Here is a 15,372-nt window from a genome sequence, read left to right as displayed (position 1 = left end):
CCATAAGATCCATAAATACCATGCTTCCTTTGCACAAGTGAAATTGAGGCAGAAACCACCACTTTCACACTTATTCCTTTTTAACTCATTCAAGAGATGTCTTTTTTTTTTTCCCCCACATAGACTGAGCCCAGCCAGTTGATAACTGAGTGGTGCAGGTGCTGTTCAGCTGAGCTGCTGCCAGGAAAGTTGGCTTGGGGCACAGTGTGGCAAGAGTGAGGCTGCCCACATGGGTACCTAAGAAGTGAGATGGTGCAGCAAACAAGCAAAGCCTTGACTTCCCTCTACTAAAACTTGAAATAGCTGGGTTAGTGTTAAATTGGGTAAATTCCTGCAGTCCTCCCCTCAGTGTCAGCACACCAGAGCCAGAAACTCAGCCTGAGTGCCAGAGATGGTGGCAGGTCTGTGTGTATGTGTGGCTGAGCTGAGTTTCCATCAGCAGTGGGGCAGGGTGGGATACAAGCCCGCAGCACAGTGGGAATGGCACCAGCCCCAGGAGATGTAGCAGCTGTCACATCTGCACGTTCTTGTCTCTCCCCTTCTTTCCAGGAATTGGTTATGCTTCCATAGTGATTGTGTCCCTTCTGAATGTGTACTACATCGTGATCCTGGCCTGGGGACTCTACTACCTGTTCCAGTCATTCCAGAGCGTGCTGCCATGGGCACACTGCCACCAGAAGTGGAACACACCCACCTGTGTGGAAGACACTCTCAGGAAGAACAAAACGCTCTGGATATCACTGAATGCCACTAACTTCACCTCTCCTGTCACAGAGTTTTGGGAGTAAGTACCCCCTCTTCATGGTGCCTTCAGGGAACTTTCGGTGGCATGCCAGAGGTCAGTCCTGAGATTTTATGAAAGCCCAGTGGGGAGTGTTAGATAGGGGAAGAAAATTGAGCAGGGTGTCAGTTTTTTGACCAGTGTTTGCTACTGGTTCTCACCTATCTTGAGGTAAGTCTGGGAGTGGTGGAAGCAGGTGATATATGTGTAAGTGTATTTATCCTACACCGTGCAGAGAGCTTTAAAAGCCCAGTACAGCTTCTTCTTTGAAAGAAAACTTATTTCCTTCTTGGCTGGATTCTCTGAGTGTGGCAGGAGAACACAAACAAGTCACTGCAGATGCCCTGATAGCAGGGATTTACGGTGGAAACAGCGACAAATCATCACCTTTGTGGTTGTCTCTTCCCCAGCTGTTAGCATTTGCTGTACACTTTGTGTAGCTGTAACACATCTCTCTTCAGTCTGATGACAATTTAAGGTTTTGACCTCAGTAGTAAATCTGACAGAGGTGGTGAACGTTGTCCTGTATTCTAGGTTTCTCAGGTCATCTCTGTTACAACGTTTTTTTCTGCATAAAAGAACGTTTTTTTCTGAAGAGGCTGTTTTGCCAGATGCCTGAATTTCATCAGTCATAAGCTTCTTATTCTCATTTCTCTGTTATTTTTCAAGTTTTAAATCATATTGCATAACGTGATCTCTGAACAGGCATGACCTCAAAACTCTTGTATGTTTATATAAGTGTCAAAACACAGCAGCAGAGGAAGACACTTGTAGGGAAACTTAAATCCAAAGGATCTTCAAATAGTTTATTAATAATTTTTTTGCTTGCTTGCTTACTCAGATAGATAGTCACTTATGGGTAGAATCAGTTTCTGGCCCAGCTTGGCTTTTTCAGCATGTTTAAAGTGCAGTTTCATCTCTGATCAACTTGTACCTACTTCTCTATGTTTAAAAATAAGCATCAGCCAAAGCACCAGCAGGAATCGTGTTCGTGCTGAAGATGTTTGGCATGCATTAGGTTTAGAAAAAAGCAGTCTTAGGAGCTGTGATAAAATTTGTAACACGAGAGCCAAAATATAAAGGGGCAGATTGAATCTGGGATTGGTAGTTTGTTAAAAGGCTCTGGTGGCTGGTGTGAGAGGCAGGGTGCAGGCTCTGAGAGCAGCATTTTCACCATGAGCTCTGCATTTCCATGTTGGGGGGCAGCTGCTTTCCCAGGTGATTTCCTCCCTTATAAATATGGGGGAAGTTGGAAAACAATTAAGTGGTACCTTTGGATATTTTGGGGGAACTGAGAGGCTGCAGGAGAGGGAAGGGGAAGCAGCTCTCACTCCTTTGGACCCTCCCACAATGACTTCGGACTTAAGGCCATGAATCCAAATGAGGTTTCATCATGTGTTCCAAGGTCTTCTCAAGGCCTCCCAAGGAAGCAGAGGTCCACAATCCTGCTCCTGAAATAGTTTCTCCCCCAGATTCCCAAAGCACTGTGCTCATCGTTGCTATTCTGCAGTGATTTTGCTGACAGTCCTTTTGTACCCGGGGCACCTGTGAGCTTGGTGGCTCCTGATGTGGCCATGGAATTGTCCTGCTGCTCTGGAAACTCCTACTCCTGTACTGCCCAGATTTGTGGGCCAGATTGTCTCCCTGGGGTCCCCAGGCAGCATCTTCATTTCAGGAGACTGAGGATACCACAAGAGAAAGGAAAAGGGCTGGGAGCTGGGAAAGGGATTGTAAAAGAGTGAGGACTCCAGAATTCTGGGGAGCAGCAGAGCTCTCTGTGGGTCACAGCACAGCAGGTGTTTGATGAAGGGTGTTGTGGCAGGGCAGCCTGGGGTAAGGGGAATGGTGTCTCCATGGGAGCACATTGGTGATGGAGCTTTTAATTACCTTCCCTCTAAGGGAAACCAAGTCAGAAGACTCCTCTGCAAGCTGAGCCAAATCCTCCTGTAGATGTAGTCAGGCTGGAGGAGCTGAGGCTGGACAGAAAATCCTTGATCCTCACACACTTTGCTGTCTCAGTTGTGCCCTCACTGTGTGTGCAGCAGAGTTGGAGCAAAGGTTGCTCAGTGATCAGTGCTCCTGGAGTAGCTCTCCCTGCACTTTGCAGCCACTTTAACTTGTGTCCTCAACAGCTTTAGACACTGTAAGCTGAACTCTTCCCTGGAGTCTTGCTAGGGAGGAGTTTGGCTTTGTAATCCTACTGGGACAGACATACTGCCCATAATTCACTGTTTCATCATGGGCAAAACTGCCCTTAACAGAGCAAGCTGCCTCCAGGAGTCATGACACTTAGAGGACTATTAAAAATAGCTGCTGTCTGTGCATAAATAACTATTGATGTCTTAAAGTAAGAGCAGAGATCATGCAGCACTGTTGTAATAAAAGTAGCATAGCTTCCACATGGTGCAAGCACTGAATATCCCCATTTTTTTTTCCCAGACATGCTAGTATTCTTTACAATTCTGAAATTAAAAATAGTTCTTCAAACTATTCAGGTACCAACTACTTGAGGTACTTCAGGTACCATGCTGCCACAGACAATACTGGCTGCCAGCCAAACGGCTACCAGCATTGAAAGGACAGGTAAATAATTAGTCCTTAACTGAAGATATCCATCTCCTTTGTGGCACAATTAATTCCGGTTTAATTCAGAGGTTTGTGAGTATTTGGTTTCTGAAACCTAATGCCATTTTTATTGTGGGACATTTATATAGTGTCCTCATCAAAGCACTGCTTTGTACAGCTAGTGCTGCCCAGGTATAATTGACCACATGGATGCATTAACTTCTTCATGTTGAACTTCTCGGCCTGGCTGGCTATACTGTGCAGCCTGACATTTCAGTTCATTTGAATTAATGTTTGGTGCAAATCACATGCTTGCTTGAGCAGCAATAAAAGGGGGTTAAGAAAATCAGGCTTTATATGAGGAGACTTACCTCTTGGTATCACATGCTTCAGGTCTTATTTCTGATTTTATTTTGAAGTTCAAAACCTTGCAGGCTTACACACATATTAATACATAAGGGATAAGTGTAATAGGGTAATTAGGGTTGAACAAAACCTCTGATTGTCTGGTGCTGGCCAAGTGTTTATAAATATTTGGTAATCAGCAGACTTTATTCGTCCAAATCCCAAGAAAGACCATCACATGCTAATGGCATGTAATCCTAAAGGGAGCAACACAAAAAGCTAAACAAAATCTAGAGCAGCAGTCTCTGCCTTGAGGAGCAAATGTGAGAGTCTTTTAAATTGTTTAATATTCTCATTTTAATATTCTTCTGTGCAAACAGAAGAATATTAAAATAAAAGTGTTAATTATTCTTATCCATCCAACATGAAAGGGCGCTTCACCTTTCCTGGTCTGAAAGGTCCTGTCAGCATTCACTTGATTGATGAGCTGGAATATCCCCCAAGGATTGCATAACTCTCTTCATTTTATTTTTGTTTATGTTGTAGAGCTAGTTACAGCTCCTGTTACATTTCCATATTGCACACACTAGAACATATTAGTGTTCAAGGGTCAAGAACTCCTGTTTATAACAAACTCAGCCCCAGCCTGTTGTCCCATTGATTATAAATGAGTGACAGTTAATGACAGCATCAGACTATAAATCTGAATGACTAACAACTCTGTGTGTGATGGTGTGAAGGTAGCTGAGTGGGCTTGGCTGAATCTCAGTAGCTTGGGGGTTATGTAACAAGATTGAAGAGCTATCAGCATAGCCCAGCTCATGCTCCTTCCTGAACTTGAATTTACAGGGTCAAATATCCATGCTGAGTGCTTCTGCAAAAATATGTAGGGCTAGAAGTCAAAAAAGAATCGTAATGCTGAATCTCCCCTAGTAATTCTGAGCATATTCCTTGAGGAAGTCAGTCTTTGTGGGATGGGATAAGCAAGAAAAGCATAGAAAAGCAAGGTATCTGGCTCTGAGTCACCCACTGGGGTGTCTTCCAAAAAATCCTGAAAGAATTGCTGGGCAAAGTCTAGAAGAGATGGTCACTTGCTTTTAGTTCTGCAGTAAAAAGCAAAGAAGTCTTAGCTGAATGCATTAATAAAGCTCCCTATTCCAAAAGGCATTTGCAGTTAATTATTCACTGTTTCCCAAGAGCCAGCTCTATAGATTGCCTTTTTAATATGAACTGCCCCTTTGTTTGGAAAATTGCCATTTATTTTTTAAAAAGGCATAGAAGGTTGTGGCTGAACTTTTTCATCTTATAAATGTATTTTCTTCTTTTGTATATGCACAGCAGGATTTTCCTTTGTTTCTTTAGACTCAGGTGAAGCAAGACTGCAACTTTATGCCAAATATTCATTACTGAGGGAGTTCTCATAACTATTGAATAGCTGTGCTGATTAGGGCAGACTTACCCTGTCTGGTGCCATTAGTCCTTTTCCATAACAAAATAGACACACGTTCAGAGAGAAGAAAGCTTTTGGTGTGAGAACACGGTCACACAGGTAATCCAAGTGAGCTTGGCAAGCAGAGATGCAGAAACAGATGGGCACGGGCTGGAGTCCTATTAAACTGGTCAATCCAGGGCTTTTTCCAAAAACTAATTGCAGATTTTCCATCAGTGACTTCATTCACTATTATTTCCATGGTAATAGCAAAAAAAAAAAATAATTCATTAGTTCAGGGGAAAGGCAAACCACCATGGTCTGTCTTGTACTGGATCCCCATGCAAAGCTGCGCACGCCACACGCATGAGCCTGACCCAGACTGCTCGGGGCTCTGCTCTCCTTGACTCTGGTGAATGAAATTGCCTGACTTTTACAGCTGCCTGAAAGAAAATTTTAATTAATAATTAATAAAAAATTTGTTAGGCAGCAAGTTCTCTTCTGTAGTCTTGGGGCAAGGCTTTTTTTTTGGTAATAGAGGTCAAAACTTTTCTTTGACTAAAAAACTTGCTGAGTTTACCAGGTTCATTTGCAGAGTTTTAGCTTAGTGAACAGTAAGAAACAGTTTGTTCTTTTACATATTTGACAAATGAAGTATTGAGTATGACAAGGCCATTGCAGTGTGTGAGGACAGTGAATGTTGCATAAAATAATTTTAAAATTAGTTTAAATTAAGTATGTAATGGTAAGCCATGGGAATTTTAAAAAGAGAGAAGCCTTAATGAATATTTCCCCTCTGGATCAGACTCTTTTAATGGTTAGATGTTGCTCCCTTAAAACACAGCTCATGAATTACTTTTTATTTATTAACCTAAGTGAGGGAATAAAATTTCCCAAATAATCTGGTGTTAGCTAAATGAGACCCCAGTGTTGGGGGTGCTGAGGGCAGGCAGAAGCACGTGGGCAGTGTTTGTTTGGGGGGCCCCAAGGGAAGGGTAATGGCTCCAGCCTTCACCCTGCAAAGCTGCATGGCCTGACATTTCTCTGCACTGCTTTTTCCCTTTCCTCCTCGTGGCAGCCTTGTTAATAAACTGAAAAGGAGCAGAAACAGGTGGATACAGGTCAGCTGCAAGTGTCCATGATGTAGACATGGGGTGTACTACCTGGGGTGAAGGCAGCTTCACTGGGGCAAGCTGTTCTTTGATCCCCAAGAAAGCAAATACTTTCATCTCATATTGGGGTGGTCATAGGCTGCTAAAAAGAGCTGAAGGTTTTTAAATTCAGTATATTGAATTAAGGAGCCCCACAGACATAGGGAGATGTAGGTTTGCAAAACACAGCTTTGGTCACATAAGCCGCTGACTTAGCACGTGTTTTGAGAGTAGAGATCTGTCTGTGCATCAGCTGCCCTGCACACCATCGTGTGTTCTTAGCCATCACAACAGAGTCTGCATCAACTGAGCTCCTGCATCTCTCTTTTCGTTTGTTTCCTTTCAAATATTCAGGCGCAATGTGCTGAGCTTGTCCTCGGGGATTGAAGATATTGGTATTATCAAGTGGGATCTAGCACTGTGTCTCCTCCTTGTCTGGGTGATTTGTTTCTTCTGCATTTGGAAAGGAGTCAAATCCACTGGGAAGGTAAGTGCTCTTTTACCCATTCTAAAATCATTGCAGTTAGAGATGTTAGGAATACTAAGTAATGCTGTTCTAGAAGATATTCACTATTTCCTGGAAAAACTGTATTTTTCCATTGAGTAAGAGAATTCAACTGACTTTTGAAGGTCATTATCAATGTCCAAAATTCTTGTGAGTCAAGTAGCCACTACTGGAAGGGCATCAAGGAGCAGACGCAAGCACAGATTGAGCCCCACCTTGGCTCTCAGAGGATGAACATCCCTGAGATGTCTGAGTGCAGATGTCATGAGTGCAGAAGGTCTCAGGCCTGTGGTGGGTGGTGCTCTGCTCTGCGTGTCTGTGTTCTCCCTCCAGCCAAGTTCATCCCAGTGCAGCAGGATGGGTGTTAACAGAGCTGTGGTAGGGGTGTTGTGGAGGCACAGCAGTTTTGAAATGCCACTTGCTTACGGAAGAGCTCTGTGGGGACACAGAAGGCTAAACTTAGGTACTCCTTCAGGAGCATTGTCACTAACAAAGATCCTACATAGCTTGTGGGTTTGGTCCCATCACATGCTCTTCACAATCATGTTTTCTTGTAAAGGACAACAGTTGCATCCTGAGCATCCTGCTCATCTTCATCAGTCACTTGGTGTGCAGCATAATACTAGTGCTCCTTGCATTCAATAGTGTTTTTATACCTATTTTCATAAGTTTTTGAAGCTGTTGTGTTTGTGTAATACTTAGCTTTCAAAACTGTTGCTTGAGGCACTGTTCAAATAAGTCTGACAGAGAAGGAGGGATCTCAAGGTACTAAGTTCCTCACATTTATTCTCAACTAGGTGGAAGGACGTGACCCCATTAGTGCCCCTCGTAAGAAAAAGGCCACAGTGTGAACTCATCTTTTATAAGTCCCCAGAGAAGTCAGGGGGAGAAATTCCAAGTGCCTCAGCTGCAGAGAGAGCATCGTTTAGCAGTTTAAGCTTGTGGCACACTGCAGCATCAGCCAGGAGACAAAACTTTGTAGGAAGCCTGACCTCATGAGTTCCACTGCTGACTAAACCCCTTGCTTTACTGCAGTTCCTGCCTTGCTTTCTGTGGTTTTTATCAATGGACCTTTCTAAAAAGCTGGTGCCTTGCCCTGGATTCCCTCCACTTTTCCCCCGAAGAGCAGCTTCCACACCTGTAAAGCATGCATTGACAAAAATGTTTGTTTCTATATTCCCTCTGACTGATGTGACTTAGTGAGGAGATTATGCAAGTTTTATGGTAAAGATGGGTGCAATAAATGTCCTGCAGCAGCAGAGTGAGAGTGAACATTTCTGCAGCACCTTTCACAACCCTGGTGTCTGCTCAGAAAAGGCTCTGGTAGCACAGAGAGACATTCCTAGCTCCCTGTGGTACTATTTCCACTCCCCATGAAAATAAAAGGTTGAAAACAGGTCTTTTAAAATCAGACATCTAAAAACGTGTTCTCTGCAAATCCTGCACAATAGTCTCATGTCTGAGGCAGGGTGGTTGGTAGGAATTCTCTCTAGAGCAGGGTGGTTGGTAGGAATTCCCTCTGAAGCAGGGTGGTTGGTAGGAATTCTCTCTAGAGCAGGATGGTTGGTAGGAATTCTCTCTAGAGCAGGGTGGTTGGTAGGAATTCTCTCTAAAGCAGGATGGTTGGTAGGAATTCTCTCTGCTCACCGCGGCGTCAGAGCTCGTGCGGCTGTGCAGCCAGAGACCAGCAAAACCATTGGGAAGTCTCCGGGTGGCTCCATTAACTTTGGGGTCAAAGAAAAGTAAACTGTAAACTCTAATGGAGGACTTGAATTATTTGAAAAGTCTAGTTTACTTTAGTAGAGGGTTGTTTATAGCACTTCCCTGCTTTCCAGTGTGTTAATGGCTCTTTGGAGAGCAGGGTGGGGGTGGGGGGAAGCTGTAGTTTCCAAATCTTTTGGTAAAGCTTTGGACAAATAAATGTAAAATCATGATGAAAAATATTAGTTATGCTTAAGCTTCAGATAATGTGCTTGATCTTAAAAATTCCTGCAGCATTGTGAGAGAACCTCTACCTGCAGTGCAAAGACTTCTCTGTGGGTTATTGTTCATTTGGTTCCTGCAAATACATCAAAACTTTTTTTTGGTAGGAAAACTTTGATTTTTTCATAGTCCTGGCTTGTTTAAAAAAAAAAAGAAGGTTCAGAAATCCTCCTTTTATCCTGATTTTGGTGAAACTAGACTAATGTGCAATACATGTTATTTGTGGAAAATACAAAGAAAACTTAGAGATAATTTAAAAGGGCATGTATGAAAAAAATTCCTTTCATTCTATGAAATCAACCCCACTCTGTGAATTATTATGGCAATGCAGGGTTTGAGTTCTCCTCTTTATTCTCAGAGGACACACTTATGAAGAAAAATGGAGCATCCTGGGAGCTTTGTAGTAGTTAAGCAAATTCTGGTAAATAAAAATGCATTTTAACTCATGGCAGCAAACCGTAATTACCTGGGGGAATCATCTGACTCCAAGAAAAATGCCCTTTCTTGGACAGTAGTGACTGTAACACAGCAGTTATATAAAAATGAGAGAAAGCACTGATGAGCAAAGAAAGCAAAATGTTAGAGGTCAAAAAGTGTGGGTCTAAAGATAGAACTGTCCAAATGCAAGCTCAATTAACCCTCGTGCTGGAGATGAAAGCAAAGAGCTCTTTCATCAAATGAATGAGGAGATAACAAGAAGAGAAGAAGTAGGCTGTTATTCAAAGAGAGTGGGAATAGAGGTTAAAGATAATGAAGACATATTTTCAAACTGGATGAATAGAGCCTTAGTTTCCAGTAATGATGTTGCTGAATAGACAGCAAGGGCAAGAATGAAGTTATAGGACTGGAAATTACCACTGTGGAGGCTGATGCCAACCTGAAGGGCTTGATGTGTTCAAGGAGACAGGAAGGGAGACCAGGAGCATGGACAAAATGACCTTCACCTCTGAACACAGTTCCTGGGGAGGTTGACTGTAGGAGCAGCAGTGGGGCTGCACAGCAGGGTCAGAGGTAGCAGCAGAACTTGCAAAACAGTTTGTCATTTGTAGGTTTGAAAGTTCCAATATAGAATGAGGTAATAATGTTTCAGGGGCCCTCAGTAAGTAAACCTTTTCCCTTCCCTGGCAGAGGTGCACTTGTCATGTGAGGAGGACAAACACAAAGGCAGAATTTGAACAAAAGTCATGAATTGTATAAAATCAGGTCTGAGTGATGTGACATTAACTGGGCCCTCTGGGGGGATTCATGCAATGCCTTCAGGCCTAAGGCAGTAAAGACCACCAAACTAAAAGTAGACACAGAAACTCAGGTCAGACCCTTTTTAGGTATGAGGGGGCATTGAATTCCCATTGCTTGACCTCTCTTGGTTATGGAGCTTTGGCTGCCACAGACTAAACGTTCCTTTTTTTTCTTTTCTTATTTCCAGGTGGTGTACATCACTGCCACATTCCCATTCATCATGCTCCTTGTTCTACTCATCCGTGGCGTGACCCTGCCTGGAGCTGCAGAAGGCATCAAGTTTTATCTGTACCCTGATATCTCACGGTTAGCTGACCCACAGGTACAGAACCAGGAGTGGGGAGCAGGATGATTTCCTGTGCAGAGGGGGATGGTGGAGGGTGATGGTGATGTAATGGCAATCAGTTTTTTTTCCACAGACTTTAGAGGTCCAAATATAGCATGAACTTTAATGCTGGGTTATATTTTCCAGAGCTCTGCTTGAGAAGGTCACTGTTAAATGTGTTAATGCATCTTTCCATGTGTGTGTTTGTGTGTGTATGCGTGTGTATTTTTTTTGTGTCAAAGGACTCTGAGGCTGTAGACTCTGTCCCGTTATACAATCTCAGCTTTCTTGTTGGTCAGGTAAGGGAGATGCATTTTTTAAATGAGGATAGTCTTTAGTTTCAAAGGAAAGACACGTGAGCTTCACAGATGGAACCACAAGCAACAACTGTGAGTATCAGTGTCACTTATCTCCCACTGCTCAAGAGGAGGAGATTGGGAGAGAATTGAATGAAATTACAGAAGAATGAAAAGCCATGCAAAGGTGGAGAAAATGCTTTCTGAGGCACAGGAACTACTTGCTTAGCCCAGGCTAGTGGGAGCCAGGCTTACTCTTTCTGTATAGATAGAAATTCTGTCTGTGCTCACGGAGTGCAAGAATGGGACACTTGAGCAGATCAGAATTGTTTCAGCCAGCAGTGTTCATGTGAGAAATGAAAAGTCCAATATTCCCCCATGAAAAAAAGAAAAGCAAACAAGGGATCTTTGAAAATAGTAAAATGTTTGTCACGGTGATAGGAAATAACATCTGCCTTTGCTACTGCTTTCTAATGAGTATTAGGTTAAAATAAAACTCCAATGGTCACTAAAGGAGTGAAGTAGGAAAAGTAATTGAAAGAAACATCATGAAAATTTGGTTCTTTGTCTAGTCTTGTCCTCTTTTACAAGACACCCTTTTCACAGGAGACATTATATTTTATGGTTTAGTCTTCTTTTATGGGACCCTATCATGTTTATGATCTACTCTTAGCCCTAACCAGAGTGTCAGCAGATAATGTAGGGGAGGTTCATGTGAGCTGGCTGGCTCCCACCCACAGTCTAGCAAAGGCATCTCCCTGAGGAGACAGGAGTCTCCTGAATCTTCTCAGCAAGGTGCTGGAAGTGATGGTGGGAGGGAGGAGGTAATGGTCCTCAGGCTACATTCACACTTCCTCAAACTCCTTGGTGGTTTCCACTGGTGTTAGCAGACTTGAATTTGCAGAAAGAAAAGAACAGATGGGATTCAGAGGATGTGTTTTGATAGCTTGCTATGTATTTACTAGCCAAGAAGTTCATAGTATATGGTTATTTCACTCTGTATGTGTTTTTTTTAATGTACTCAGGACAAAGAATCATGAGACCAAGATCAGATATGTCTCTTATAAAGTGCATTGTATTTTGCTTGTTTTCCCCTCACCCCTGTGGCTTTTTATCTTGCATTTGAACAGGTACAAAAACAACCAGAAAGCTAGAAAAATAAGCACAACAAATACACAAACCTGTTTCTCAAACTTTTCACATCCTCAGTTTAAGGACTGTCGGCTGGTTCTAACTGAAATGAGTTACAAGAGAAATGAGCAATGTTATAAATACTTCTGCATTTCCTATTGCGCTGAACACTTTTATTGTTGTGCCAACAGGAAGGATCAGCTGAATGACTAAGAAACTAGAAATACTGAGCTTCTCTGGGGAGGGGAAACAGGAACTATTGTAGAGGTTGTGTTCTTCTGGGGTCTGATGCTAACAATTTTCTTTTCCTTGTGAAAGCCAAACTTGCGAATGTGTTGTTCTCTTTCCCTGTCTCCCTGGTCCTTTAGCTCTCACCCTCAATGGAAACAATTATTTAGTAGATTTTGCTTAGTTTGAACTGTGTGTTTGTGTTGATTATTGCAATGCAACAATGCTGGTAATAACAGTATTTCTATCTTTCCCTTTAGGTCTGGATAGATGCAGGGACACAAATCTTCTTCTCATATGCAATCTGCTTAGGAGCAATGACTTCCCTGGGGAGCTACAACAAGTACAAATACAACTGCTATAGGCAAGTTTCCATCTAAGGGGGTTTAGTGTTTTAGCTAAATGATGTAAATAAAGTAGGGACAATGGGTTAATTTTTTTTTTAATTAACTTGCTCCATGACATATGTGTGACTTAGGGACTGTTTGCTGCTGGGATGCCTGAACAGTGGTACCAGTTTTGTGTCTGGCTTCGCAATTTTTTCCGTCCTGGGCTTCATGGCACAAGAGCAAGGGGTGAACATTGCTGATGTGGCAGAGTCAGGTACGATGGTGTTGGTGGCAGTGGTGGTGGGCACTGCCGCCCAGCGTGTGAGCAAAGTTCTGCAGACCCAATCAGCTAACATCTAAGCGATAAAACAGAACAAGGTTTCCCATAATTGCCAGAAAAAATAAGCACGTTGTTGATTTGGGCTTTAATCTAGAGCAGTGAGGGTTAGCTGGGGTTGTACTGTTTACTCTGTCTTGATTAACAGGGAAGCAAACACATTTCCTAGATTGTGCTAATCCATTTGAGTTGAGATTAGAGCTAAGATAACTAAACCATTATCCAGAGTCCAGAATGCCATTGATTCAAGAATTTATTCCATCCTTCTTTTCAGACTACCTTTATTTCCTTTCAAATTCAAATTGTCCATGTTTATGTATCTTTATAGCTTAGTGTTGCTTGCTCACAGCACTAGAGTAGGATCAGTACATTGGCCTTTTGAAGAGACACACACACATACATTCCCAAATCTCACTGAAAGGCAAGAGAAGTTGGAGAACTCCATCTCCAGGGTTTTGTGGACCATTTCACCTGCAGGAACTCTAGGTGTTGCAATCCTGCATTTGTTCTCTGTAGATTCAGTGTGAGGTTGACAGAACTGTCAAAGTCCATTTTGAAATCTGATGTACACTTAGATTCCTCCCTTATTCCAGAAGTGTCCTTCCCATTAACATTCACCTATGCACAGGCAGAGGTAGAAGCTCTATCCTCATAACTTGTGACTGTATCTCAAACAAAACAGATGACATTTTTCCTCTGTGCATTTCTAGTCCATGAGGGCAGGTGTAACCATGTGTTTTCACATAGAACAGACAGATTAGTTGGGAATTACCGTGGAAAAATAATGAATCAGGCCTTGACAGCCATGAGGCTTAAAGCTAATCAGATTCTAGTAATAACAATGTCACCTGAGTGCACTTTTGCTATTTCTTTCTAATTTTTTGAGCACATTTAATTCACCTGCATAGAATTTGAAAGCTTTCCTCTGCAAACATGCTGTTAAAATGAAAAAGTCAATATATCTTCTAATCACATGGCTCTGGGAGTTAGGTCTTTAAGAAAAATGTCTCACTTCACAAGACCTAATGAAAAACTAATGGCATTGATGGCACCGCTGGATTCTTGGGTGGCTGCAATTGGCATAGCTCTTGCAAGTGCAATTAGTAACAATCTTGGCCATAATGCTTATTTGGATTGGAGGTTGATTGCTTTGTTTGGAAACAGGAAGCAAGGGAATAATCCTATTAAATGAATCATAGATAGCCTATTTTTTATTTATATGTAGGTGGATCAATTCCAAGAGTACTATTTTTAAGTATTTGTACATTAGGTTTTTATCTAGTCAATATTTATTCTAATTTTTATTATTATATCTCTGATAGAGGCAGAGCTACATTTCTGTCACCTGACATTTCTAGAATTAAACAATTCTATAGTAACACTGGATTGTTAAGTAATCTTTAAACACAAATTAATTCACTTAGTGTTTAAATAGCCTTTTTCCAATACCTCAAAAAGCATTTTTTAAAAGGAGGGGTTTGATAACTCATTATAGGGACAGCAAGGGCACAGACTAGTTTCTGAACTCGGCTTTTGATTCTTTTTGCATATTTTGTTGCCTACTCCTTTATTTAAATCCATGTCACTGATGGCCAGAGATTGCAGCCGGCTCGCCATGCAATGGATGCCCATCACTGCTGGTCTTTGGCCAAGTCATTTTTACGTGGCAGTAAACACTACTAAAATTATCCAAAAGTATCCAAACCACCTCCCATGTGTTTTCTGGCTGCTTTTCTCAGAGACGTAAGTGCAGAGCTACTGAAGACCCCCTGGGATGAGTGTCCCAGCACCTGCATGGGGCTCTGGGAGAAGTTTTCCTTTCTGCTGCTTCTCAGCGCAGGAGGATTCAGCAGGTGCTTGAGCCTCTGTTTTCTGGCCTTGCCTTTTTTGGTTTCTTTCGGTGCAAGGTCAGAGCTGCTCCCCTGGGTCAGGCAAAAGCAAGCAGAGGTGCTGCCACTTGGCTGCAGCTCTTGGCAGAAGATGTTGTCCGCAGGGCTGAGACCCCATCTCTGCCCAGCGAGTTAAATTCCTCCTGCCCTATCCATGACACCATTTGTTTGCCCTCCTGAAATCCACGGGAACATCAGCAAATTTGCTGACAGCAGAATCCTATGGCCACATTTTTTCCCAGTGCCAAATTCAGTGTAGGTGCCATGTGCCTGGGACACACTTGTCAGCCAGGGCTGGTCACTGCTGGCCTTCACTGGCTTTTGCAGGTTTACTCAACAGTTAACTCAGACTTCTGACTCCTGAGTGAAGGCAGATTTTAAATAAACAGCTTCTTTTTCTTTTTAGAAATTCTTTTAAAGATAGAGAGGAAAGCAGTGGGGGCTCAACAAAACCACAGTTAGTCCTGTCTAATCTGTGTGGCCTCTGTTTGGCTGGAAAAAATACTTTACCACCCGTGCAATTTCGTGCAATTTGTAGCACTGTTACACCAGCACAAGATTTGCTTTTTTTCTTTTTTTTTTCTTTTTTTTTTTTTTAATTCCATTTGCAAACAAATTCAGATTAAGCTTGTCTGACAAAGTGCCTTGGGTTTCCTGGTGCCTGCCTGGTCTCTGCCTCTGCAGCTCTCCAGCCATGCCACAGCAGCCCATGGCAATCAGCCAGTGCGTGGGCTGGGATCATAGCAGTGCTCACTGGCTTTTAATAGCAGCCACAAGTGCTTCACTTTTGCAAAACACTCTTCAAAACAACAGGGTTTCAAATTAAATACAAATTTTAG

General features: G+C 42.5%; 2 protein-coding genes across 17 annotated transcripts in view; both read left to right on the top strand.

The window, feature by feature from the left end:
- CCDC174 (coiled-coil domain containing 174) overlaps positions 1–15,372 on the top strand; it is a 336,009-nt gene that overhangs the window by 25,404 nt on the left and 295,233 nt on the right. The gene's annotated exons all lie outside the window — the stretch shown is intronic.
- Positions 1–15,372, top strand: part of SLC6A6 (solute carrier family 6 member 6) — a 92,168-nt gene that overhangs the window by 61,041 nt on the left and 15,755 nt on the right. For all 16 annotated transcript variants that reach the window (XM_014268065.3, XM_074550588.1, XM_074550584.1 and 13 more), the window contains 5 exons: positions 550–784; positions 6,626–6,758; positions 10,186–10,320; positions 12,239–12,342; positions 12,457–12,581. In XM_014268065.3, the coding sequence (XP_014123540.1) occupies positions 550–784; positions 6,626–6,758; positions 10,186–10,320; positions 12,239–12,342; positions 12,457–12,581 (732 nt within the window). The remainder of the gene's footprint in view (positions 1–549; positions 785–6,625; positions 6,759–10,185; positions 10,321–12,238; positions 12,343–12,456; positions 12,582–15,372) is intronic.

The sequence above is a fragment of the Zonotrichia albicollis genome, chromosome 12 (genome assembly GCF_047830755.1).
Source record: "Zonotrichia albicollis isolate bZonAlb1 chromosome 12, bZonAlb1.hap1, whole genome shotgun sequence".
NCBI classification, from domain to species: domain Eukaryota; kingdom Metazoa; phylum Chordata; class Aves; order Passeriformes; family Passerellidae; genus Zonotrichia; species Zonotrichia albicollis.
Note: the sequence above shows the minus strand (reverse complement) of the source record. Positions and strands in the feature narration are given on the sequence as shown.